Raw genomic sequence first — 12800 nt, 5'->3', positions numbered from 1 at the left:
AGGTATAGCTGTAGCTATAATGATGGCTGGGTAAATTCGTGAGGTTTAGGTCACAACAAACAATTAACAAAAAACATTTAACATATAAACCCTCGCAGGACTTGCCTGCACAAAGGTAGCCATTACAATTTTTTTTATCATTTCTAGGCACACGAACAGGTCTAGCACCTATCCAGGTTGCCAGGGTGCCCCATCTGTCCTGATGAAGATCCGCACGGCTAAGGTTTAAACCACCCTTAAGGCCATATAGACGGGTCGAAACGTCGACGCCCCCAGTTCATTAGCCTGGGACACGTAACTCCCCCACGTGCTATACTAGAATTGTCTTCTAGTTCAATTTGTAAATGTATAATTCAGTTTGTATACTCTGAAACGTGACCAGGCCCTATAGGACAGTGATTGATAACCAGTCTAGTATTGAATTTTGCCAAATTTCCCTTTGTCTCTACCCTCTGAATTCCTTCTTTCTTCACTCATTCACCCTTAAGCACCCTTGCTACATGCACGTTACCTCTGGAGCAACCTTGACTACAACAATTGTCAAAAGTAAAGACTATAACTAAATAAATGTATGGTGATTTTGATTTTGTTTTGTTGCATTTTTTGTTTATGTTGAATATTGTATTTAATACCGAGAGCTACCAAATCTATTCTCTTTAGCTCATAATTAAGTGAATGATATCACTGAGTAAGGGCCTATAGCCCCTTCTGGTAATAAAGGTCCAGGACCATTGTTTTTTGTATCGTAATTACACCCAGGTCCTTGACTATTGGGTTACCCCATTTTTGTAATGGCTTCTCATGCATAGGGGCATGATGGGAAAGTGGTAACCCATGGCATAGCTGGCAAGTCATCCTGTGCCCTGAGTGGCTGAAACTTTCAGTCAGCCCTTTCTTTTTATACAAGATCAAGTTGCTTTTTTGTATGTCTAAGCAATATTTAAACCATTTATTGTACAAATAGAGTGTGCTGGTATATTTATGTTATGTCATGGGTAGAACTGCTTTATTCCATTCCTGATAGTGTCACTCAAAGTGTCACACATATGGCCTGAAAATGTCACACATAAATGTAGCCAATAACTGGAAATATCACACATAAGCAAACTTAAAATTTTGCAGCTGTGAATTTATGTCCAAGCCAGGCCCTTAGTGTAATAGGCCAGGCTTCTGAGAAAACATTCCTAGCTGTTTATTTGGCCGCGCCCCTTTTAGGACAGCTCCTCCTCCCACACACACACCTGCCTTTTTCATCTCAATTATAAACCAGATTCTAGTATTTTTTTCCGCAACTTTGCGCGTCCTTTGTGAAAATAAAGATATTTCGGAAGCTACACTCTTACACGAAATAACTTAGAGCATGCTAACTTTGTCACCTCTTTTTACAGGAAATACTAAGATGCCATATAGTGGTCCGTATTGAAGTCTACGGTTGCGGGTCACTAGGGTGCACTCCGCCAGCTTGGAAGCTCTGATTGTATCGACTTTTATCTCGTCGGGATCCTTTCATATTCGGGGTAAAGGTCGAAGGGGTTTCGAGGAACTCGTGCCGGCTAGTCACATTTCTGTTCCGTGTGCCCGGCAGAGGGCGAGCAGGGGGGGGGGGGGCGTTGGGTGACGCGAGACTCGGATTGAGGGCTGGGCAGGCAGGAGGGGTTGCCCAACAGCCGCGTTTCGAGTTGTCCCCGCACGGGATGGTGTGAAAGCGCAAGGAGGCGGCCGTGCGTTTTCACTTTTGTATTTATCCGGCAGGCTTTGATGTGATCCTCTTACTGGGGCTGCGTGCAGACAGAAGAGGTGACGCACGGCGCGGGGGGCCAATGGCAGGCGGCCTCCCCTCATATTAGAGGCGCTCCATTGATGAGAAGGGGCTGGCGCTGGCACCGCTCCACACTCTGACTTTACGCAAGTCTGCCAGGGACGCGCACCGGGCTCTCCTGGACTCCTCACCTCTGGCAGATAAGAGCAGGGCGCAGGACTCCCGCTCCGCACACACACACGCCCGCCTACTCTCTCCGAGCCCGCACAGAATGGACAAAGGCAAGCCCAGGGAGCTGTCGGAGCGGAGCGCTGCCACCTGCAATGGGTACCCGCTGGACAGGAAGCAGGCGGCGGGGGACTCGGCGGACGGAGGCGGCGCGGCGGCTTCCTGGAAAGAGGAGAGGACGCGAAGCGAGGAGGATAACCAGCTGAGCCTGCCGGCGCTGGCGGCCGCCTACAGCACCATCCTCCGCTCCCTGGGCGAGGACCCCGGCCGGCAAGGGCTGCTCAAGACCCCCTGGAGGGCGGCCACGGCCATGCAGTTCTTCACCAAGGGGTACCAGGAGACCATCTCGGGTGAGTGGCACGGTCGTGTCCCGCTGACAGTCCCTGTGCACAGCTTCCGCCACGAGGAGCCACTGACAGGGAGTAACATCTGACGTACAGTAGGGAAGCAGCGTGCACAGCCGACCTCTGGGAAGTCCCCGCACTGACAGGGTTTAGACAGATACTTGAACCAGAGTCCGGGATCTTTTAGGTCTCAGAAAGTAGGCTGAGAAACATTAAAATGTGTGCCTGTCTGTTTGTCTATCTAAACACAGGTTGTCTCCAGTTGAAAATGCACTCATCAAGCAGTACATTTATTTATAATGGGCTGCTTGGAAGAATGCACAGATCAAAAAAAGCTATGCCTGACGCGTTTTGGAAGTTATTCCTTTCTCAAAGGCTGTACGCACAAGTCCCGGCAACTTTAACTTCCAATATATCCCCTTCTCATCATTGAGTGCATTTTCAACTGGAGGCAACCTGTGTTTTTGATATGTATATATAAAATCCAATGATATGTGTGGCTTATATGGGAAAGTAGTCCACCCAGCTTAATATTAGGTACTCAATAGGGGCAGTAAGTAAAGTTTATTGATGTTCAGTTATTTAAAATCATTACATCTCAGCCGAGAAAGAGAAAGGGCGGAGAAAATAAAAAGCAGAATAAAAGAAAACATACAATAGCAGAGAGTGTTAATAAAACGCTTCATGCAATTGAGGGATGTCAATACTGTTAAAGTGCGGCCCAATGAGTGCAGACTATCACAATCAGAAGGTCCTTCGTGCTTTCATTAATAAAGCATAATTTGTGCCTCAAGCGAGCTTGTAATTGATGGAGTGGTAATGAGTTGCTTTAATGTGCTTTCAATAATAAAACATAATTTGGCGTAGTGATGAGCTGTTTTAAAGATGCACGCTGCTTCGTAGTTCCTTATTGGTGAGGTGCGGCTCTGTAGGGTATGTGACTTAGGCGCGCTTGTGAATGATGGAGTGGCAATGAGATGCTATTAATAATAAAACATAATTGATGCCTCAAGCAAGCTTGTAGTTGATGGCGTGACAATGAGCTGTTTTAAAAATGCGCACAAGCTTGGTAGTTCCTTACTGGTGGGAGGCGACTCTGATGGGTATGGTCCAGGCCACCCAGAATATCGAGGGAGTTTGTCTATTGCCTCTTTCACTCCTTTATGTGAACCAAGGCAAGAGGGACACATTGTGACAGAAAGAGGGAGACTTTAATTGACTCTTTATTTTAGTGCTGAATAATTCAGGAAAAAAGTTGACAATTGTAAACATTTTTGGCTAACAAAGACAATGGCTTCTGTTACGAAATGGTCCAGTGGTATACATTGCAATACTAGGGAATACCCAAGAAAGACCTCTTGCGGCAGAAAGAGTAAATTGTATTTGCCCACAGACTTGTATTGGACTCATTGATAATATATACAGGCCAAATTAAAAATCAAGTTGACCACTATAAAAAATTTCTGTTAAGAAGAGTATCTCCCCATTGAATACGAGCAGTTGTTTTTTATGCGCTGTCCTTAAATAGCGCCTAGTGAGCCTTGTCCGCTCTCTCGAGGAGCATCCTACACGTTTTGGTTCCTCATAGAGAGGGTACTTACGAACCTTCTTCCTCACACATAGAAAGATCGTCGATGCCCCTACCCCCCTCCCCCCCCCCCTCGCTCTCAATCCTCCCTTTGATCATAAGCAGCTCAATTTCCGCAGTATCCAGCCATATACTCACATGGCAAAAGTCCATGATACCAACCATGGAAAATTTATTTAAAAATAATCTGTTCCAGCTATTAAAAAGACACTGGTTATTTGTTTAACTGATAACTTTTTATGCTGCACACAGCGAGTGTACTATATTTGTAAGGAAATGTGTAAAGTTTATTTATCTCTGTATCTGACTGAGCCAATTTCTCTTGATTTATATGCTTGTAGTCTATTTTCTTTTTCTTGTTAACAAACCATGTCAGGATGCACACTCACTGCTATCACAATCCCGTCAGTTGTACATGAGTTCCTAAAGTGAAGCCTCTGGTCAGTGCTGTACATGAGCTCCTAAAGTGAAGCCTTCGGTCAATGCTGTACATGAGCTCCTAAAGTGAAGCCTCTGGTCAGTGCTGTACATGAGAAGCCTCCGGTCAATGCTGTACATAAGTTCCTAAAGTGGAGCCTTCGGTCAGTGCTGTACATGAGTTCCTAAAGTGAAGCCTTCGGTCAGTGCTGTACATGAGTTCCTAAAGTGAAGCTTCTGGTCAGTGCTGTACATGAGTACCTAAAGTGAAGCCTTCGGTCAGTGCTGTACATGAGTTCCTATTGTGAAGCCTTCGGTCAGTGCTGTACATGAGTTCCTAAAGTGAAGCCTTCTGTCAGTGCTGTACATGAGTTCCTAAAGTGAAGCCTCTGGTCAGTGCTGTACATGAGAAGCCTCCGGTCAGTGCTGTACTCGAGAAGCCTCCGGTCAGAGCTGCACATGAGTTCCTAAAGTGAAGCCTCTGGTCAGTGCTGTACATGAGTTCCTAAAGTGAAGCCTCCGGTCAGTGCTGTATGTGAGCACTTAAAGTGGAGCCTCTGGTCAGTGCTGTACATGAGTACCTAAAGTGAAGCCTTCTGTCAGTGCTGTACATGAGTACCTAAAGTAAAGCCGCCCGTCAGTGCTGTACATGAGTACCTAAAGTGAAGCCTTCTGTCAGTGCTGTACATGAGTACCTAAAGTGAAGCCTTCTGTCAGTGCTGTACATGAGTACCTAAAGTGCAGCCTTTGGTCAGTGCTGTACATGAGTTCCTAAAGTGCAGCCTCCGGTCAGTGTTGTACACAAGTTCCTAAAGTGAAGCCTTCTGTCAGTGCTGTACATGAGTTCCTAAAGTGCAGCCTTCGGTCAGTGCTGTACATGAGCTTGTAAAGTGAAGCCTCCGGTCAGTGCTGTACATGAGTATCTAAAGTGTAGCCTTGGGTCAGTGCTGTACATGAGTTCCTAAAGTGCAGCTTTCGGTGACTGCTGTACATGAGTTCATAAAGTGCAGCCTTCGCTCAGTGCTGTACATGAGTTCCTAGAGTGAAGCCCCCGGTCAGTGCTGTAGACAAGAAGCCTCTGGTCAGTGCTGTACACGAGTTCCTAAAGTGAAGCCTCCGGTAAGTGCTGTACATGAAAAGCCTCTAGTCAGTGCTGTACATGAGAAGCCTCCAGTCAGTGCTGTACATGGGTTCCTAAAGTGCAGCCTCCGGTCAGTGTTGTACATGAGTTCCTAGAGTGAAGCCCTCGGTCAGTGCTGTACATGAGAAGCTTCCAGTCAGTGCTGTACATGAGTTCCTAAAGTGCAGCCTCCGGTCAGTGCTGTACATGAGTTCCTAGAGTGAAGCCCCCGGTCAGTGCTGTACACAAGAAGCCTCCAGTCAGTGCTGTACATGGGTTCCTAAAGTGAACCCTCCGGTCAGTGCTGTACATGAGAAGCCTCTGGTCAGTGCTGCACATAAGAAACCTCTGGTCAGTGCTGTACATGAGTTCCTAGAGTGAAACCCCCGGTCAGTGCTGTACATGAGAAGCCTCCAGTCAGTAGTGTACATGAGTTCCTAAAGTGCAGCCTCCGGTCAGTGCTGTACATTAGTTCCTAGAGTGAAGCCCCCGGTCAGTGGTGTACATGAGAAGCCTTTGGTCAGTGCTGTACCCGAGAAACCTCCGGTCAATGCTGTTCATGAGTTCCTAAAGTGAAGCCTCTGGTCAGTTCTGTACATGAGAAACCTCCAGTCAGTGCTGTATATGAGTTCCTAAAGTGCAGCCTTCAATCAGTGCTGTACATGAGTTCCTAAAGTGAAGCCTCTGGTCAGTGCTGTACACGAGAAGACTCTGGTCAGTGCTGTACATGAATTCCTAAGGTGAAGCCTCTGGTCAGTGCTGTACATGAGTTCCTAAAGTGAAGCCTCTGGTCAGTGCTGTACATGAGAAGCCTTTGGTCAGTGCTGTACACGAGAAGCCTCCAGTCAGTGCTGTACATGAGTTCCTAAAGTGCAGCCTCCGATCCGTGCTGTACATGAGTTCCTAGAGTGAAGCCCCCGGTCAGTACTGTACATGAGTTCCTAAAGTGCAGCCTTCGGTCAGTGCTGTACATGAGTTCCTAAAGTGAAGCCTTCTGTCAGTGCTGTACATGAGTTCCTAAAGTGCAGCCTTCGGTCACTGCTGTACATGAGTTCCTAAAGTGCAGCCTTCGGTCAGTGCTGTACAAGAGTTCCTAGAGTGAAGCCCCTGGTCAGTGCTGTACACAAGAAGCCTCTGGTCAGTTCTGTACATGAGTTCTTAAAGTGAAGCATTCAGTAAGTGCTGTACAAGAGAAGCCTCCAGTCAGTGCTGTACATGAGTTCTAAAGTGCAGCCTCCGGTCAGTGCTGTACGTGAGTTCCTAGAGTGAAGCCTTCGGTCAGTGCTGTACACGAGAAGCCTCCAGTCAGTGCTGTACATGAGTTCCTAAAGTGCAGCCTCCAGTCAGTGCTGTACATAGGTTCCTAAAGTGAAGCCTCCGGTCAGTGCTGTACATGAGAAGCCTCTGGTCAGTGCTGTAGAAAGGAAGCCTCTGGTCAGTGCTGTACATGAGAAGCCTCCGGTCAATGCTGTACATGAGTTCCGAAAGTGAAGCCTCCGGTCAGTGCTGTATATGAGAAGCCTCCTTTCAGTGCTGTATATGAGTTCCTAAAGTGCAGCCTCCAGTCAGTGCTGTACATGAGTTCCTAGAGTGAAGCCCCCGGCCAGTTCTGTACACGAGAAGCCTCCAGTCAGTGCTGTACATGAGTTCCTAAAGTGCAACCTCCGGTCAGTGCTGTACATGAGTTCCTAGAGTGAAGCCCCCGGTCAGTGCTGTACATGAGAAGCCTCTGGTCAGTGCTGTACATGAGAAGCCTCCGGTCAATGCTGTTCATGAGTTTCTAAAGTGAAGCCGCCAGTCAGTGCTTTACATGAGTTCCTAAAGTGCAGCCTTCGGTCAGTGCTGTACACAAGAAGCCACTGGTCAGTGCTGTACATGAGTTCCTAAAGTGAAGCCTCTGGTCAGTGATGTACACGAGAAGCCTCTGGTCAGTGCTGTACATGAGTTACTAAAGTGAAGCCTCTGCTCAGTGCTGTACACGAGAAGCCTCTGGTCAGTGCTGTACATGAGTTCCTAAAGTGAAGCCTCTGGTCAGTGATGTACACGAGAAGCCTCCAGTCAGTGCTGTACATGGGTTCCTAAAGTGCAGCCTCCGGTCAGTGTTGTACATGAGTTCCTAGAGTGAAGCCCTCGGTCAGTGCTGTACACGAGAAGCTTCCAGTCAGTGCTGTACATGAGTTCCTAAAGTGCAGCCTCCGGTCAGTGCTGTACATGAGTTCCTAGAGTGAAGCCCCCGGTCAGTGCTGTACACGAGAAGCTTTCAGTCAGTGCTGTACATGGGTTCCTAAAGTGAAGCCTCCGGTCAGTGCTGTACATGAGAAGCCTCTGGTCAGTGCTGCACATAATAAACCTCTGGTCAGTGCTGTACATGAGTTCCTAGAGTGAAGCCCCCGGTCAGTGCTGTACATGAGAAGCCTCCAGTCAGTAGTGTACATGAGTTCCTAAAGTGCAGCCTCCGGTCAGTGCTGTACATTAGTTCCTAGAGTGAAGCCCCCGGTCAGTGCTGTACATGAGAAGCCTCTGGTCAGTGCTGTACCCGAGAAACCTCCGGTCAATGCTGTTCATGAGTTCCTAAAGTGAAGCCTCTGGTCAGTTCTGTACATGAGAAACCTCCAGTCAGTGCTGTATATGAGTTCCTAAAGTGCAGCCTTCAATCAGTGCTGTACATGAGTTCCTAAAGTGAAGCCTCTGCTCAGTGCTGTACACGAGAAGCCTCTGGTCAGTGCTGTACATGAGTTCCTAAAGTGAAGCCTCTGGTCAGTGATGTACACGAGAAGCCTCTGGGCAGTGCTGTACATGAGTTCCTAAAGTGAAGCCTCCGGTCAGTGTTGTACATGAGAAGCCTCTGGTCAGTGATGTACACGAGAAGCCTCCAGTTAGTGCTGTACATGAGTTCCTTAAGTGCAGCCTCCGGTCAGTGCTGTACATGAGTTCCTAGAGTGAAGTCCTCGGTCAGTGCTGTACATGAGAAGCCTCCGGTCAGTGCTGTACATGAGTTCCTAGAGTGAAGCCCTCGGTCAGTGCTGTACATGAGAAGCCTCCGGTCAATACTGTACATGAGTACCTTAATTGAAGCCTTCTGCCTCCCATTAGTGATAGCATTTCTTGCCAGAGATTCAATGTTATGTAATTAAATGTACCTTTATTACAATCTGGCTTTGTGGAATGTAATGAGAACGGAAAGTCAAGCCTATTTCATTTCCTGGGGGTTCAATGCTCGGTCCTAGTGTACACATTCTGCCATACCCTAGAACAGTTTTCACACCCTAGATGCATGTAATGTTGAACCCAGGTACTCATTTCAGAAAGCATGTAATGAAGGGCTTCATACGTTATTAAAAGTTATACATTATTGATCCAGGGGAATGTTGCGCTTGCTTGTATCAAAATGTCCCGCGTTACCTTGTACCATAGTCGCCACTTATATCGCGTAAACAAGTGACCCTATTTTACCAGTGATCCGTCTCCAGCATCCCTCCATCATCAACATTGCTCAATCCAGAGAGGCGGAATGGGGATAATTGATGAATGACTGCTCCTTGAGAGGATGCAGGCGGATGGGTACTTGACCTGCAGGTTATTCCCCTTTTGCTACATAGTGACTACGCCAGGGCCTCAGACTGACTCTGAAAACTATGCAGTAGCTCTCCTGCTTCCCTAGGTGGCGTTGGTGCCTCCTGTTTTTCAAAATTGTTTTTATTGGAGTTTATCAGACCATATGAATACCATCACCCGGAGCGGGTGTCACCGGCGTAAGCAATGACTATTTAGCACAGAAGAAAGAAAGTTATCACTGGTGCGTTTGTAAATTTTTTGCGAGCAGGATAATTATGCATCAACTCATAAAAAGTAGGATATTAGAAAGAAAACATTGGCAAACCCAATAGGTCTCGCCTATACAAGAGCTTTCAGCTTTAACAATATGTTTTTTGCCATGTTGTACACCACTGTGGCTGCTGTCCAGCATGGTTAAAAGTTAGTGGCGTGTCCTAGAGTGGGGGGAGTACAGTGTCGTAGACTGGATTTGTTGAAGTAGTTGTAGAGTGCAGTCGGGGGGAGTAGTGTCGTAGAGTTGAGTAGAGGGGAGAGTTCAGCGGTTCAGTGGCAGAGACTGTCGTAGAGTTCAGTGTCGTAGAGTGCAGTGGCGTGGAAGCGGGTGAATGGGTTGGAGTGGATTGAGGTAGTGGGGTGGATTGGATTGGGGTAGATTGGGGTGGATTGGATTTCAGTAGAGTGTGTTAGCGTAAGCGGAGTGGGGTGGATTGGAGTTGGTGGACTGGATGGGGTGGATTGGAGTAAGGGGGATTGAAATGGGGCTAGGTGGATTGTATTGGGGTGGATTGAAGTGAGGTGGATTAGATTGGTTTGGGGTGGATTGGATTAGAGTAGGGCGGTTTGGAGTGAGGTGAATTAGGGTGGAAGGGGTGGATTGCATTGGACTGGACTAGAGGGGGTAGAATGGACTGGACTAGACGGGGTGGATTTGATTGGAGTGGGGTAGATTGGATTAGACTGGGGTAGATTGCAGTGGGGTGAATTGGATGGAGTGGATTGGACTGGAGTGTGGTGGATAGATTGGAGTGTGGTGGATTTGAGTGTGGTGTGCTGGATATATTGGACTGAGTGGGGTGGACTAAACTCGGGTGGAGTGGATTGGATTGGGTAGAGTGGGGTGGATTGGAGTAGAGTGGGTGGATTGGACTGCAGTGGACTGGGGGGATTGGAGTGGAGTGGACTGGATGATGTGGATTAGATTACAGTGGGGTGGATTGAAATGGGGTGGGTTGGATTTGGCTGGATTGGGGTGGATTGGATTAGAGCAGATTGTTTTGGATTGGAGTGGAGCAGATTGTTTTGGACTGGAGTGAGGCAGATTGGAGTGGGGCCAGTGGCGTAGCTAGACCAGCGGCCGCCCATGGTGGCCCCTGAGTTTGCAGTCCTGCAGCCGACGTCTGAAGAGCAGGGGGGGGAGAAGGGGGCGTGCTGGCGATTTCTGCAGTGGCTGCTCACACCCCCGCGACGGCCGCAGGTAAGAGCGGGAGGGGCAGAGACCACTGCCCTCTAAAGTCATGCCGCAAGGAACGGACCGCACCCCGTACCCCCTTGCTACGCCACTGAGTGGGGCAGATTTTTGGGATTGGAGTGGGCGGATTGTTTTGGATTAGAGTGGGGCAGATTGTTTTGGATTGAGTGAGGCAGATTGTTTTGGACTGGAGTGGGGTGGACTGTGGTAGATTGGATTGTAGTGGGGTGGATTAGAGCTGGAGTGGGGTGAGGTGGACTAGATTGGAGTGGAGTAGATTGGATTGGGCTGTATTGTGGTGGGTTGGATTGGTGTGGGGTGAATTGGATTTGAGAGGAGTTGATTGGAACGGGGTGAATTGGGATGGAGTTGCTGGATTGGGGTAAAGTGGACTGGATTAGAGTGGGACAAATTGGAGAGAGGCAGATTGGAGTGGTCTGGGTTGGAGTGGGGGAGTATTTTGGATTGGAGTGGGGTGGATTGGATTGGGGCGGATTGGAGTAGGGCTTATTGTTTTGTATTGGGGCAGATTGGAATGGGCAAATTGTTTTGGATTGGAGTGGGGCAGATTGGAGTGGGGCAAATTATTTTAGACAGGAATGGGGCAGATTGTTTTGGATTGGAGTGGGGCAGATTGCTGTGGATTGGAGTCGGGCAGATGGGAGTAGGGCGGATTGTTTTGGTTTGGAGTGGGGCAGATTGTTTTAGATTGAATAGGGCAGATTGGAGTGGGGCAGATTGTTTTGAATTGGGTTGGATTGTGGTGAAGTGTATTGGAGTAGAGTGGGTTGGGGAGGGAGTGGGGTGGATTGGATTGGGGTGAGGTGTATTGGATTGGAGTGGGGTAGATTGGATTGGGGTGGATTGGTGTGAGGTGGATTGGGGTGGGGAGGATCGGAGTGAGGTGGATTGGAGTGGGGTGAATCGGGATGGAATGTGTGGGTTGGGGTGAGGTGGAATGGTATGGAGTGTGGCGAATTGGAGTGGGGCGGATTGGAGTGGGGAAGATTGGAGTGGGGCCGACTGTTTTGGATTAGAGTGGAGCCGACTGTTTTGGATTGGAGTGAGGCAGATTGTTTTGGATTGGAGTGGGTGGGACAGATTGGAGTGCAGCGGATTGGAGTGGGGAAGATTGTGTTGCAATTGGAGTGGGGTGGGTTGGAGTAGATTGGATTGGGGTGATGGATCAAACTGGGGTGACTGGTTTAGATTGGAGTGGGGTGGATTGGATTGGTCTGGGGTGGGGTGGGGTGGATTGGACTTAGTTTGGCGGATTGGTGTGGGGTGAGGTGCGGAGTATTGGCGTGGATTGGAGTGGGGTGGACTGAAGTGGGATGAATTGGGGTGTACTGCACGATTATGTGTTAAAGCATCGGTTCAGAAAATACACATAAGAAAGAAACAATGTTGCTTTGCAATAGAACAACCCTCATCTTTCGAACAGTGCTCCAACACAACAGAAAACACGAGTGCAAAGTGTGAAAAGAAGAATTGGCAAAATAAAAGAAAGATAACTATAGAAAATAAATCTTTACAATTTTCTTTGTCATGCTGGGCACGTTGTTGCCAGTCACTCGCCCTCTGTTTGCAGGGTACTAACAGTTAAAAAGAACAAAATAGTTCCTCAGTCCCGTCAGGGGCAGCAGACTGGCACTGATGGTGAATCAATCAGTGCTCGGTCCCTGCTCCACAGAGAGTAACGGAAATTATGTTAGGCCTGCAGTGATGAATTACGAGGCTGTAAAGAAGAGTGCCATGCAAGCGAACAAATGGGTGACCAACGAGCGAGCTCCAGGCTCTTTTTGTTAACAACAGTGTTTCGCCAGCAAGATGCATGCATTCCTGCCAGCCTCGACCCTAAAAAAAAGTAAGCATTTATTGAATTATTTGCCCAATGCGGTGGAATCCATAAACAGGGGGAAGAGGTGACGTGGATTGGGGCAGTGACAAGCTAGGTAGGATATGTGTTGGGGCAACGTCTGGGCAGTGCTAGGCACGGTCCAGTGGTGGAGAAAACAGGGCTGTGAACAGGGCTGTTTCTAGGTGTTTTGCCACCCTAGGCGAGAATTGAAAATGCTGCCCCCTCCCTTTTACTACCATCAAGCACTCCCCCTGTGATCCAGGCTAGAAGAATTAATGCATTAGATATAACAGAACTTGTATTCAACATTAAACAATAAAACACTTCAAATATTAAATAACTAAATAAGCACTGTTCATGATATTTTATTTCGTTTTTAAATTTCTCTCTTCTAACTTCAATGGTGTTTTGGGTTCTTTCTCTTAATCCAATGGTACCTTCATTGCCTTTATTTTAGCAA

General features: G+C 47.9%; 1 protein-coding gene across 1 annotated transcript in view; it reads left to right on the top strand.

Moving 5' to 3' along the window:
- Window positions 1–1631: 1631 nt before the first annotated feature.
- Window positions 1632–12800, top strand: part of GCH1 (GTP cyclohydrolase 1) — a 208800-nt gene continuing 197631 nt past the window's right edge. The window contains exon 1 of the mRNA XM_085626829.1: window positions 1632–2337. Within this exon, the coding sequence (XP_085482955.1) occupies window positions 2031–2337 (307 nt within the window). The 5' untranslated portion in view covers window positions 1632–2030. The remainder of the gene's footprint in view (window positions 2338–12800) is intronic.

This window comes from Triturus cristatus, chromosome 9 (genome assembly GCF_964204655.1).
Source record: "Triturus cristatus chromosome 9, aTriCri1.1, whole genome shotgun sequence".
In the NCBI taxonomy this organism is placed as follows: domain Eukaryota; kingdom Metazoa; phylum Chordata; class Amphibia; order Caudata; family Salamandridae; genus Triturus; species Triturus cristatus.
This window is presented reverse-complemented; position numbering and strand designations above follow the sequence as displayed.